Source organism: Xiphophorus maculatus, chromosome 15, assembly GCF_002775205.1.
Source record: "Xiphophorus maculatus strain JP 163 A chromosome 15, X_maculatus-5.0-male, whole genome shotgun sequence".
NCBI lineage: Eukaryota > Metazoa > Chordata > Actinopteri > Cyprinodontiformes > Poeciliidae > Xiphophorus > Xiphophorus maculatus.
The window spans coordinates 14818014-14831295 of NC_036457.1; the positions used below are offsets into that span (position 1 = coordinate 14818014).

A 13282-nucleotide genomic window follows, 5' to 3' on the forward strand; every position below is an offset into this window, starting at 1 on the left:
ACCTTAAAATAAATCCAATCTGGGAGAAAGACGTCCCTGTCTCTGCAGATGGAAAACTTATTGCTTAAACTCCCTTCTTCTGTAAATAGAGACTCCCGTTTACCTGTCTCTATCAGTCCCCTTTTTTAAACTGCAGGCCTCCAGATTTACTGTGTGATTTATTTTTCGGATTTTTAAGTGATGAATCAGGCAAATACCTCCTCAAATTTTTACAGCTTGGAAAAGATCTAAACAGAGATCACACTTTTACAATTTTCTTGCTTCCGAAACTTCAAGGTTATCTTTTTCAGCTTATTTACTTCCAGCTGCCTCACATCCACTTTACCTGTTGTAGCTTTCAATGTTGCAGCTGATTGGTGACTATAAAAGAATGTGTTAATTACTAAGCTTTAGTGGTTTTATGTTTTTTTTTATTTCATCTTTAGAGCGCTCTACTAGCTCTTTTTGAGTCTGTCTCTCTTAAAAACTAGTCTGATAGTGTTAAGAAGTCCAGAGATATCTTTTTTTTTCCTGCAAAGAAAAAAATCTGGTAAACTTTATGGCACCACATATGTGCAGTCTAATTATTCCGTTAGTGGATTTGCTGGCATAAATTTGCATGAAAGGTGGGGAACAGCAAAATTTCTAAGTGATTGTTTTTTATTTTGTCCAACAAATCCAGAGTATTGTTTTTTTAAATCTTGATCCAGGTATGTAATTATCAGTCTGCTATTGTAGCTGCTGCTTTTTCACTGCTTGTTTTTTTTATTTTTTTTATTGCTATTACAGAAAATACCTAAAACACATGCCTCTCAGGATAAAACCACATCAATGCCGTCTGGCATTTTGACAATATCCAGAATGATGCAGAGGAATAAGATAAAGATTAGCATGAGTCGCTCCTCGTCAGCCGCAGAGCAATAAAATATGGCACGGTTCACACAGTGTGTACACACAGAGGGATGCTCGACTATGACGCCTACCTTACTCCTCATGGAACCCCCTCTTCCTTTTCCTCTGCTCTGCCGTCACCATGGATACAATGATGCAGGTTACCGTGGCAGCCGAGTGAACCCCAAACCCACACAAAGGAGCACGTGCATTTGCTTTACGTACGCATGTTATGACGTCAAACGGTTAAGTTTCTTTTGGCTATTTCCGGAGGGGACGGGGGGCAAAAGAAAACGGCAGTGTTCATATTTATATTGGTCACTATGGTTTCTGTGTTGAGAAATCACTTTTCGTCGCTTCACACTTTTCAGCTTTAATCTGGACAAATAATGGTAATAAAATCTACGTAGCTTTCTTTATGATCCAAATTCCATCTATAGTCGTCAAAACTGTGCATATGTGAGTCTTGAAATGAATTGTTCTTGTGTTTATTCCACTGGATGGAGTTTTCTAAAGGTTCGCAGGCTATCCTGCCATCTAGTGTTCATGTTGCTTATCGTTGATTTAATGTTCAGATCAGGAGCTTTCAAGCTTGCAGACATTATCAGACATCAAAATAAAGCCAAATTGTACCAAATTCCACTTGTAAATTATATTTAAGGCAAATGTTTGACTGTCATGCATGGCATAAGTTGTCTTATTTTATTCTCTTTAAATTATTTAAATGTCTGACTCCTGTTGAGGATCAAACTGAAGTTTGTGTGCCATTGCACATGTGAAACAAAGCATTGAAGCCAACTACCTAATTGTGGGTTATGAGTATTTGTCCACACAAGCATTGTGTGTCTTATCCCATGTGGGATTTACTCCAACTTCTTAGCAGTAATCTCATTTCATCCAATCCCGCCTTCCTTGCTTCCCTACAAGATGCTCTCAGGGACTCATAAACACACATGAAGGCTACTTTTACTCATTTAGACCGGCAAACATTCATGTTGTTGGACTACTGCTGTCGTTGCTGTGGAGTCACACTCATAAAACGCCATGGGCCCTTCTTCCTCAAGACTACACCCAGCGACACCTGGGTAAGGATAGAAAACCATATAACAGAGAGCTATATAAAAATGGAGGATTGAAGAAAAAGTTACTTATTCACAAATAAAATGTTATCATAGTTTCAATGTTGGTTTGAGAGGACTCTGTGGACATTTGTATCGATACTATTGATGGTAAACATTGGTTTTAGCCAACGATTATTGTTTTAGTTGTGTTTAAATTAACTTTTAATGCATATTACCCTTGCATGTATTAGGTAATTCCATTTTGTTAACTTTAATTGCAGAAGTTAATCCTCATTATACTTGTAGACTGTAGCAAACAGCAAAAGAGTGTATGATGCAATGTTTTTCAAACATCCAATAATGGATAGGTTTTATGAAGGATTCTGTCGATATAACTTGGAAGAACGTTAGAATTTTATCTGAAAATTTTGTTCCTAGGTCAGTTTTTTTTTTTAAAGAAAAGCTGCAAAGTCTATTATTGAGATGGCAGACAAACAAAACAAAGAGTTAGCCAAAGGTGTTTAGCTGTCTGAAGGCATTAGCATTTCGTGGTTTTACAAACACCCACACATTTGTAGCTGTTAAAACCAGAGTCAATTTGGGACAGCATTCACTTTTGCCTTATGCAGTTTATTTCTTTCAACTCTTAAACCTTTGAACAGTGGTGTGCTTACTATAGTCTAAAAAATGAAATAACAGCAAAGATGTTCAAACTGAAATCGTCAGTCTGCTATACTAGCATCATGCAGAGGAATTAAACAAATAATTAGTACTGCAAATGTAAACTTATTTTTAGGTTAGGTGAGATTTTTCTGGAAATGCTGCCTGCTTTCAGCTACCTGTTGGCACCTACACCAGTTGACCATTTTGCATTATCTTCTGTCTAAGCTACAACTAAATGTGAATGAACAGTGAAAAATGACAGACTAAGCGAGGCAAACTAACTTTGAGTGTGTTTGTTTTGGCTAAAACTGGGCCTGAACAAGTTCAGCTCCCATTTTTCAGAATGGGAGCAGAAAAAGCTTGCATTTAATTTTGACGTCTAAATTTGACCAGCCAGCTTGACAAACACAGCTCCAGAGTTTGGCGAGTTGTGTTCGTGCTTTGAAAAATGCATGTTTTAAGCAGGTTATATAGTGACATTTTTATTTACCTGCTGTAGGTGTCTTACACATTCCCCTATAATCCTCTAAACACAATTTATTTTAATCCAAGGTGCTCAATTTCTATTAACTTAAACATGCTAATTGTCACCAATTAGCGATAAACACAACAATTATCTTGTGCAGTTTCTTTGTTTATATTTAATTGTCTTAATCTGTACATGGTTTTATGTTTTCATACAAATGTTATTCTTAATAAAATAAATATAATACAAGGCTTTAAATGTAAAAGTAAAAATATCAGACCCTACAATACAATTAATAAGTGATAGATGGCTATATTTGACCTAGAAAACTGTAAGGTCTACTCTGTTCACCCTGCATCACAGTAGACATTTGACTTGTCCCAGCAGGAAATCACAAGTGTAACTAATAAGATTACCGGTGACCCCCATTCCATCAAGGTGCGCCGATAAGCCAGAGAGGCCTGGCACCGAACCACCCGAGTGGAATGGAGCTCATTAATAAAATAATTAGTTACACCTGTGTTTAGCCACCTGAAATGTCAGCCATGAGAAAAGGGCTTTTATCTCTGCTCCCGGGGAGTCATGTAGCTCATTTCCTGTTAGGGCTGAAGGCAGCCATCTATGAAAGCAGGATTTAGCTGGACATTGACTGTCTCCTGTCAGGAGTGTATGTTTTCTAGGTCACTTAGGATAGGGGAAAAGGAGGTGCATACATTTTCTGTCAGCTTGGGGCATACATAAGACATTGGGTGTATATGGATTAAGTATTAAATATGTCAAATCATTGTTTATATAAGGCAGATTTGATGTTTGGCTTCTTTTATTTGCTTGTTAGTTACGCTTAGTACAGAAGACAATGGTATATAGAGTTAAATTCAGCTTTATTGTACCTCTAAACCCAATAAATAGTTTTTCAGGAAGACATTTCCAGGGTTTCCCCCAGTGTTTTATAAGCCTGGCGGGCCATCAGGCTTTACTTGTGCCCCCACCAGGCTAAGCTTTGCTTATTTACTTAAGAATTTTTAAAATGTTTGCATGTTTTAAGACTTTATTGTTTGTGTTCAGGTATTAATCTTCCAATCTTTCAATAACACATAATTATCAAGTGACATTTTCATATTTCCTGTCAACTTTAAACATTTTTTAACTAAAAAAATACGACGGGGCGCTGGAAGAACGACTGCCCTAGCACCCAACCACTGGGCTTAGCAAGATTTCTGGGGGAAACCTTGTATTTATTACATTTTTACTCAATATGACACTACCAGATAGGTCACCATCGCTCTCACTGCCTTCTCTCTTCGCAGGTTGTTCTGCAGAATCTGCTAATGTGCATGGTGTGCTTCTACTCTCTCTACTACATTGTGGTCAGTCTTTGCATTGGACTCTTCAGGTACACACACTCACATACAAATGGTGATGCCAATGGAAAAAAGGCCAGGTTGAAAAGGAACAGACAAAGTTCTTCTAAACAAACTGGACACGCTTTACGATGTTCTCTTGTCATTTCTTTAGGGTTCACGAGATCAACAGCTTGTTAACGCCATTTGACTACACGACACAACCATCATGGCAGAACCCCAAATACTTGGGTGAGTTGCAGTTGTGGATTCAACAATAGATAACACATGAGTATTTAGAGAAGTGTGTTACTTCCAATTCTCCTACCACTCATGCTTGACAAAATATCATAGCCGCAAATTTATTAGAAACAGCTGTTAGAACACAAATAGCAACACTGTCAATCACTTGGCAGCAACTCAGTGCTTTTTGATGTCATAAAGACGACAGGCTGAAGTAATGGAAAAGAAAGGAGGTTTAAGTAAATTTCAATGTAGCATGGCTAATTATGCCAGACATTGTTGATCAACTGGGATTTTAAGCATAACCAGCTGCTAGGTTTTTAAAAAATGGTATGAAAAAGAAAGAAAATCCAGACAGCAGGCTGTTGTGTGGATAAAAATGTCTTATTGATGTCATAGGTCAGAGGAGAACGGCAATGTTCTAATGGCTGCTTCCGAAAACGTAACGCAACGCGCCGCAAATCGTCTCCATCTTGGTTTTAGAGCATGTCAATGGGTTTTCTTCATCCAGTCCTTGTTTGGGATGAGGTCGAATGGGAATGGCAACTTAGATAGATGTACAGCCAACAAATCTGCAGGAATTGTGTGATGTTTTTATTTCAGTATATTGTGTGATGTTTTTATTTCAAATTCTCAGATGTTTCCGACAATTTGCTACATCAATGCTACCAAACATTAGAGCAGTTTTAAAGGCTAATAGCGCTCTGGTAAGTGTATGTCTTTAACTAAGAACCATTTAAACAGAAATAGTTTTAAGTGCAGATCATCAAAGAAAGCACCACTCATATTTGATATGAAAAATTAATGATAAGTCCCTTCCAGTGTTGAGGTTGCTAAAGATTGATGCTATATTTTGCATGGATAGCCAGCAAGAGCAGTTTCTATAATTGCTGCTAAAATACATCCACACACTTCAACAGTCCAAGAAGTAGAAAACATTTGCATATTTGGCAGACATTGAATTAAAAAACAATACATTGAAGACCTTTTAGGGTCAGTTAAAGACACAGAGATCCGTTTCCATTCTGTAATGGCATGACAAGAAAATGTCGAACGAAATTTTTGTGTAATTAAGTAAAATATTTCTTCCTTCCAGTTGGGGTCATTTCCACAGAAGTGACTTATGTTTTAGGAGGGCTGGTGTTCGCGTGGATTGTGGAGGAGTGGGTCTGGGATTATGCAATAACTGTCACGCTGCTGCACGTTGGGATGACTGTAGCAGGTAAACACACACGTGCGCACACAAGTGGATGAGTAGGCCAGGACAACTGATAGGATTGCAGACCTGATTATATAAGCAGCTGTCATTAGCAGAGATACACACACAAAGAGTTAAAAAAAATAATTAAGAAATTGCACTAGGATACGACAGTTATAATGTAATAGTTTTGATATTTGTTTGTCATTTTCAAACCCATTATCTTGATGCGTTTTTGCAGTGATGTCAGATTTCCCTTCTGCCGAGCATTGGTGGATCGCTCTGGGTAAGGACTTTATTTTCCTATTCATGTCAGCTTCTGCCTTCTTATCAGTTTCTCGATCCACTTTGGACAGCACACACAAAAAAATCTCTCTATCGCTGTCTCTCTGTCTGAGGAAGATATGACATTTTCCCCTGACTCATCCAACACACCTCCAAATTCATCTGCTGCTGACCTTTCTAGCTCCCTCTTTATTGGTCGCCTTCTGCCATTTATCTCCTTCCATCTCTCTGCAGGTTCTGGCCTGGTCATGATGATATTCGGAGGGCAGCTCCTGGCCTACAAACTCTTCAGGAACAACTTTGTCTATCCTGCTGAACTGCAGAACTTCTAATAAAAACAAGGAAAGCTTTTAACTGGCTTAATGGGTAATCCCAGGTCAGAAGTGTGCCAGTCAGTTCTCTTTCTGTTTCACTGTTTAATCCATGTTTATAATGGTGTAGCAAAGTAAAGCCTTTCGGATAAGAACATAAAAGAAAACGTACATGTATATTGTTTGTACTTCATAACATGGATTAGGCAGTAGGCTGCTCCGAACTGTTAAAATGGCTTCACTTTGCCTATTGAACGCCACTTTTTTACTCATTAAAGGTATTATTTTGTATTGTTTATTTTCAAACATCTTTCAATAAGCCAACTTTGACAAAACCAGGTAATATTTTATAGCTGAAACATTTGTACGGTTATATAAATCTATTGACAATTATTTGCTAATGTATATTTCTGACATCATTGTACTTAGGAATATAACTCATAGCAGACTTACATTTTGTAATAAAATATCAGGTGTACATAAAGAAAGACGTGGGCAATAAAATCTGTTATGTGGCAATGAGTCAGAATGTTTTATAGTTCAATTTCTTTGTGTTTAAAAATGACTGCGTTCAGCAGCATTATGAAAAGTTTATCATGTTCTAGTAGTGTGTTCTCTTGTCTTTCTCATTTTGAAAAGTGGGCAAGAGAAATGATTCATACAATGATTCAATGGCTGCATACGTTATAGAACTTGTTTTAGGATTACCACGAGTGGTATGAGCACCAGAGGTGCTGTATGCACAATTTAATTCTAATAAACTGATGCAGACAGACAAAAATAAATGTATGTCCAAATTCTAACCTTTTAGCTTAGTGCTTTACAATGATAATTAACATAGCTCAAATCATTAAGCTGGAATTAGTCGTTGAATTCAAAGTACTTCTACTGCGTCTTTCTTACAGCCAAGTGTAAAACAAAAATACTTTACAGGCATAAAACCATAAGAGACACACACATTAAAATGACTACACTAAGGAAGAACAAATAGTTATAAAATTGGCGATAAAACTGAAGAATTAGACAGATGTAAGTTTACCAATCATTAGAAATTCATCATCCACATAAGGTCCAACCAATTGTTTCTCCATCTATGGGTCCATTTTGCTTCGTTCCTTCTGTCCAGCCTTGGTTCCCCGCAGTTTCTGTATTTATTGCATGACCATTTTGGGTCATCATGATATGTTGTGAACTTTTCAACAGGTTAAGGAAACATAATTTGGGGAAAAAAAATGGTAATTTAATCTCAATTTGTTAAAATAGTATTTTGAGTATGCTGTTAACTTGAGACGCAGAGTGCAAAGTGACAACTTGATATAAAATATTTCCATAAACCCTGAATCATTAAGAAGATTAGTCAGTAAACTGAGCAGGAAGTTGTTTTACCAGCCCTACTCGTGCAAGGAGTCAGCTGAACCAATTAGCTTACGCCAGAAAAAAAACAGAAGAAAACATATTACTCCTCTTTACATCTCGAGTAATATTTTTTATACTGTCTGGACAACTCTGAAGACGGTTGTAGGAATTTTTTTTAATTATCAGACGCTAAATGTCAGGAAACGGGTTAGTACCGAGCATCGGGAGGCGGCTAACGATGAGCACGCTGGTAAGTCAACATGTTGGGCTAATTAGCATTTCTAAAAGCTCACATATAAACCAATACATTAAAATTAACTTATATCCCCTTGTGTTAACATTACTACGTTAAGCTACGTGGTTGTAGATACATTTCAATGTATGCAGTGACTTGATACGTCACTGCAAATATAGCGGATGATTGCTAAACTTAACTTTGATGCTAATCTGTAACCTCTTTACATGAGGAGACTAAATCGGTTCCCATAACAACTTCGAACTTGTTTATTATTGTGGAAACCTTTGTATTTAAGCATTACAATAAATTGGAGTCTCGCATATGGACCACTTCAAATAATATCAATTATATATTTTTAATTCCCATTTATTTTGGTTCTCGTTTTGGAACAGCTGACTCTTATTAAATATGACCCTAATTGAACCAATAGAGCTCAGAGACCTCATGTTTATATGTGTTTATTGGAATCATTAAAGGAATTTGCTGATAATAGATTGAGTTTATCATAAAAGTCAGAACAATTACTGAATAAATTTTGATGGCGCCTACCGCTTGATGCATGGCGTGTCTCAATAAAGGTTTTATTGCTTTGAGTCAGGCCCAGTAAGCGTCAACTTTTGGATTTAGAACCGAATAGGAATCCAGGACCTATAAAACGGCACAAAACAGGTTTTTGAAAAAACAAAACATTTTGTAAAACTTTCTTCTTTTTTTTTAATTAATAGTAATGTGGAAGCTACTTTTGAAATACTGGTGCTTGTACTGGACCAGAAGGAATTTCTACCCTAACCTTTTAATAATCCAACATTTACACTTGTTAATTTTATTTTGATAGTCCTAGCTATCTATCTCTATTTTATAGAGTCCTTTCGAGCAGCTCAGTCGGCGGATGTATGACATCTTGGGCGATGGAGGAATCCTGAAGGAGGTGGTCCAGCCTGGAGAGGGCCCACCTGTGCCTCAAAACGCCTCAGTAATAAGTAGCTACAATGCAAAAAAAAAAAACCAATCTAAAACCTTTACATGGGATTCATGCTCTATTTCTCAGCTGGTGTTTAGCATGTTGTATCCTCTTCCAGTGTATTACTCGGGTTACTTGGAGTATTCTAATCAACCTTTTGAAAGCACCTCACACCTCCAGTACCCTCCAATGATGAAGCTGGGAAGGGGTATGATTTATTTATTTTTTATTTTTAATGTAACTTTCCATCTTTGTCTGATTAGAAGATAATTTTTTCTATCTAAATCCTAATTTGCAGATGTGACTCTAGCCGGACTGGAGCTGGGGCTGTTGACCATGAAGAAAGGGGAGTTCTCTCGGTTCCTGCTCCAACCGCAGTACGCGTACGGAGAAATGGGCTGTCCGCCCTTCATCCCGGCTGCTGCTGCAATTCTGTATGAGGTTCACGTCCTGGACTACCTCGACTCGGGTCAAGTGGATGAGTTTATTGCAATGAGCTCGGTGGGATTTCGTTGAAGGACTCTGTGCATAAAGGCTTTGTTTTCCCACTTGAATGCGGGGCTTCCATACAGTCAGGAAAAGTGTGGAATTTGATTAATGAACATGGGAGATTTGGAAGCAAACGGAATAAAACAACGCATTCTGTTTTCAGGCTTTATTCCCTAACTTATTGCACAATAGTTGTCTATCACTCCATTTTATCCCTTTCATGCATGAATTATGATCCTTTGTGTCAGAATTTTTTTTTCCATTTTTTAAAATCTTTTTCTTAAGGCATAAAAAAGGTAGGAAATTTTTTTTGTAAAAATAATTTTATTTTTTATTTTTATGTGATCAATTATATATTTTTGTCCAATTACAAAGTTGTTATTTGAAAAATACATCAGTAGTATTGTTCCTTAGGGGTTATCTGATGTCACAATATTTTTTTTACTTGCAAGAGTCGTCTACAGTAGAAGGAGGGACCGGGTCGGTTCTCATGCTTTTTTGTCTGTCGGCCATATTGTATTTAACAAAAATAATTTCTTGCATTTGCAGCTGATGGCCAGTAGTTGATGGTATATTTTATGATGCATTAGTGTCCACTTCAGTGGTCTGTGTGCATTTATAACATAAAAATCCACAGGAAGCACAAGAAAATGGCTTTTAGATAGCTGTCCACTGTAGTGACCACTATGCATGAAAGGGTTATCAGAACTGATAACTTTGGAAATGTAGAAAAGAATAGCATTTTGGGGCATTAAAGAGCTGCAGGAACGTTGTAGAGTATTTTTAGTTGAGTTACAGAAATCCAAGGACCGTTACTTCAAGAACAAGTTTACAACAAATCGTGGATCTGCCTGCTTTTGTCCCCAGGAGGAGCAGAGCAGCGTTCCTCTATCCACACTTGTTGAAGTCATCAACACACTTCGCAGCTTTGGCAACCGCTTCTTCAATCAAAGCCGATACGACCACGCCAAGGATCGCTACAAACAGGTACTGTAAAAGTCAGTCGGTGTCTGATAGCGAAGAGCCGTGCCTCGTTCATATGTGCTCTGGTTTGCCAACAGGCGATAATTCTCCTGAGAAATTGGGACTCGCAAAATGAGCCGGACAAGGAAAAGATCCAGGTGGCTCTGCTTCCGCTCTACATGAACCTTTCGCTCGCCGAGCTCCGACTGGAGAATCCCCAAAAAGCCCTAAAGTATGGCAAAAAGGCCTTGGAGATCGACTCAGCCAACACAAAGGCCCTGTTCCGCTGTGGACAGGTCAGGATGGAGCTTTGCTTTTGAAGCTTGGAGATAAAACTTCGCAGTGTCTGGAAAGCGGGAGATAAATCTGCCGTTAAGCAGAGAGCCTGGATTTTTATCTGCTTCCTCAGTTGCTTCTGTTAAGAGTAAACTTTAGAGCAGATCAGCGCGTGCAGCGATTTATTCGTTGGTTATTTTGTTTATATTTTTTCTCGCAGGCTTACCACGAGCTGCAGGAGTTTGAGAGCGCTCAGGATTGCCTCATAGCAGCTCAGTCGAAGAAGCCGTTCGACAGTGACATCAACAACCTCCTGAAGAAAGTAGCACTGTAAGCCGATATTGTTGCTTAGAGTTTTTCAGGAACTTTTTTTTTTTTTTGTCGTAAGCGTATATACCTCTGAAAGCTGGGTTTGAAATTAAAATCTTTGATTTCTGATTGGGCTTCTGTATTTAGTTTTTCTTTTTGTTTGTTTGTTTTCATCCTAGGGCTTATAAAGATGGTTTGGATAAAGAAAAAGATATGTACTCCAAGATGTTTAGGGAGCTGAGGAGCTCAGAGCAATGATTGTGGTGAGGAATCCCTGTAATTAGCCTTTTGACTTTCTACTTATCATGAGAAATATGGAAAACGTGATTGGGTTTGAATACCTTTCCAAGACACTGCATAAGAAGGGCTTCACTGTGATTAGTTTTTGTGTTAAAAGTCTTTCTAACCGACTGAAACTGCAAATAATGTAACTGAATACCTGATCTACTTCATTTGCTGTAGGTAAATATATGCCTAAAGAAGACTTGGAGAGCTCCAGTAATATATACTGAGAACTCTTAAAACTTGGTTTCAGTTTCATCACTTTTGTTTTTAATAAGTTATTGAAGACGTTGTATGCTTTTGGGTCTTATTTTACTGATTAAACTGGAGGCGAGTTATAGAAATCTTGAAACTGAGAAACATAAGCCTTGACATTATGATTTCAGGTGTAAAAATGAACTTTTATGAGAAATTACTAAGGTTCTTGTTTTTTCCTGCTAATTTAGTTTGGGAAGAAGGAGCTCACACAGTTTCCACTGTATCAAAACCTCATTGGACTAAAAAATTTGGACAAATTAACCAGCCCTTGTTGACAAATGACAGGTGTTGTGAGTGTTTTAAGGAAATTTACTAAAATCATGTTTTTATTCCCTTTTGCAGGTGTGAAGATTTAACAGCTTGCTTGTTGTTCATGTCCCCCTCTTCCAGCTGTATAAGTAGTTTTTGCTCACGTTGTTCATTCATTTCTTAATGAGTAGGATTGTTGCTTTTTGGTTGCTGTTCTTTGTAATATATGCTCATGTTTTCTTTCTTGCCAAAGTCAGACGTTTGCATTACCTTGAATCATTCCTGAGGTTAATTTAAATAAAATTTAAAAAATGCACTTTTCCTGACTTCTCAGATTTTCTTTTCGGTTCTTTAAATGCTGAGTAAAGTATGGAATTTGAGTTATTAAAAAAAATCCAAACAATTATGGGATGGGGTGGATATTTATTCTGAATTATATTTATATCAGATTATTTATGTTTAGTTTGGTGCATCAGAATGTCATGTTCAACTGGACTGTTCCTGTGTTTGAGTTGCTGTTTTTGGGGATGTAGACAGTTGACTACCTTCCGTTCTGAAACTGGGTCCAGGCTGGGTGCCATACAAAGCATTAATACTTTTGATTTTTCACTACAAGAAATCAGACTGATCTAAGGTTGGAATAACATATATTGTAAGATTATTTTTCAACCTGTACAGACTTTTTGAAAAGTGTTGAAAGTTAGTTCAGATGCCCCCCCCCCCAAAATCTGTGAAATACCTCACAATGATAAATCTCATGTTTCGTAATGTTTTGAACTCGAAAGTAATGAATCCTAAATGTGTTTATGTCAGGTGTATGAAAATGAAAATCCTGGAAAAGTCTAAAAGTCTATCCAAATCTGGAAGAATCAGACATTTTTAAATGTAATATTAATGGAAACCTTGAGTACAAGGAAGAGAGTTGAATTTTACAAACCCTGCTTTAATAATGCAGCCTATTCAAAAGAGTCGCAAACACACCTGGGAGACTTTGTTTGGACCGACTCAGTCTGCATCTATTCTCCGTCGTCCCACGTAGCTGTAGACATGTAACTGAAGCCTCAGTTTTTCATTTGGCTTTTCATTGTCCTCATATCGTCAGTAAGGGGAGCTCTTTGAGCTGTTTAGTTTGTTTAAAACTGTCACAAAGTTTCTTTGCGTACCAACAAATTTGAGGAGTATACCAGAGCCACAAGTCACAGCAAACCTCTAATATTTTTGCTTCAGTTTAAACGCCAACAGAGGGGATCTGGAGTTTTGTTGCTTTTGATTTTACATTTCATTAAGATGAATCATTTCATTTCGACAGCAGTCATCAATCTTTTAAACAGTGTAAGCCTGATGCCTCCTTATTTACCAAATGCATGATTGTGACCTTTTCAGCGAGGCTGATAACATCTTTAAGAAGGTATGGGAGTTACTGGGCCAACTGGGAATACTGGAACCAAAGAAGTTGGAGTGACA

General features: G+C 37.5%; 2 protein-coding genes across 3 annotated transcripts; both read left to right on the plus strand.

The window, feature by feature from the left end:
* Positions 1-1791: 1791 nt before the first annotated feature.
* On the plus strand, positions 1792-6959 carry tmem244 (transmembrane protein 244). Its single transcript, XM_005808329.3, has 6 exons — positions 1792-1955; positions 4368-4453; positions 4576-4652; positions 5740-5865; positions 6083-6127; positions 6361-6959. The coding sequence occupies exons 1-6, from the start codon at positions 1824-1826 to the stop codon at positions 6456-6458; spliced, it is 564 nt and encodes a 187-aa protein (XP_005808386.2). The 5' UTR covers positions 1792-1823; the 3' UTR covers positions 6459-6959.
* An 887-nt stretch (positions 6960-7846) lies between these two features.
* Positions 7847-12093, plus strand: fkbp6 (FK506 binding protein 6). Of its 2 annotated transcripts, XM_005808328.2 has the most exons (9): positions 7847-8043; positions 8894-9011; positions 9111-9200; positions 9291-9493; positions 10349-10468; positions 10543-10740; positions 10941-11050; positions 11209-11292; positions 11912-12093. In XM_005808328.2, the coding sequence occupies exons 1-8, from the start codon at positions 7987-7989 to the stop codon at positions 11285-11287; spliced, it is 975 nt and encodes a 324-aa protein (XP_005808385.1). In that variant the 5' UTR covers positions 7847-7986; the 3' UTR covers positions 11288-11292; positions 11912-12093. The 2 variants fall into 2 exon arrangements, with proteins under 2 accessions (XP_005808385.1, XP_014327714.1); XM_014472228.2 differs by lacking the exon at positions 11209-11292.
* Positions 12094-13282: the final 1189 nt, after the last annotated feature.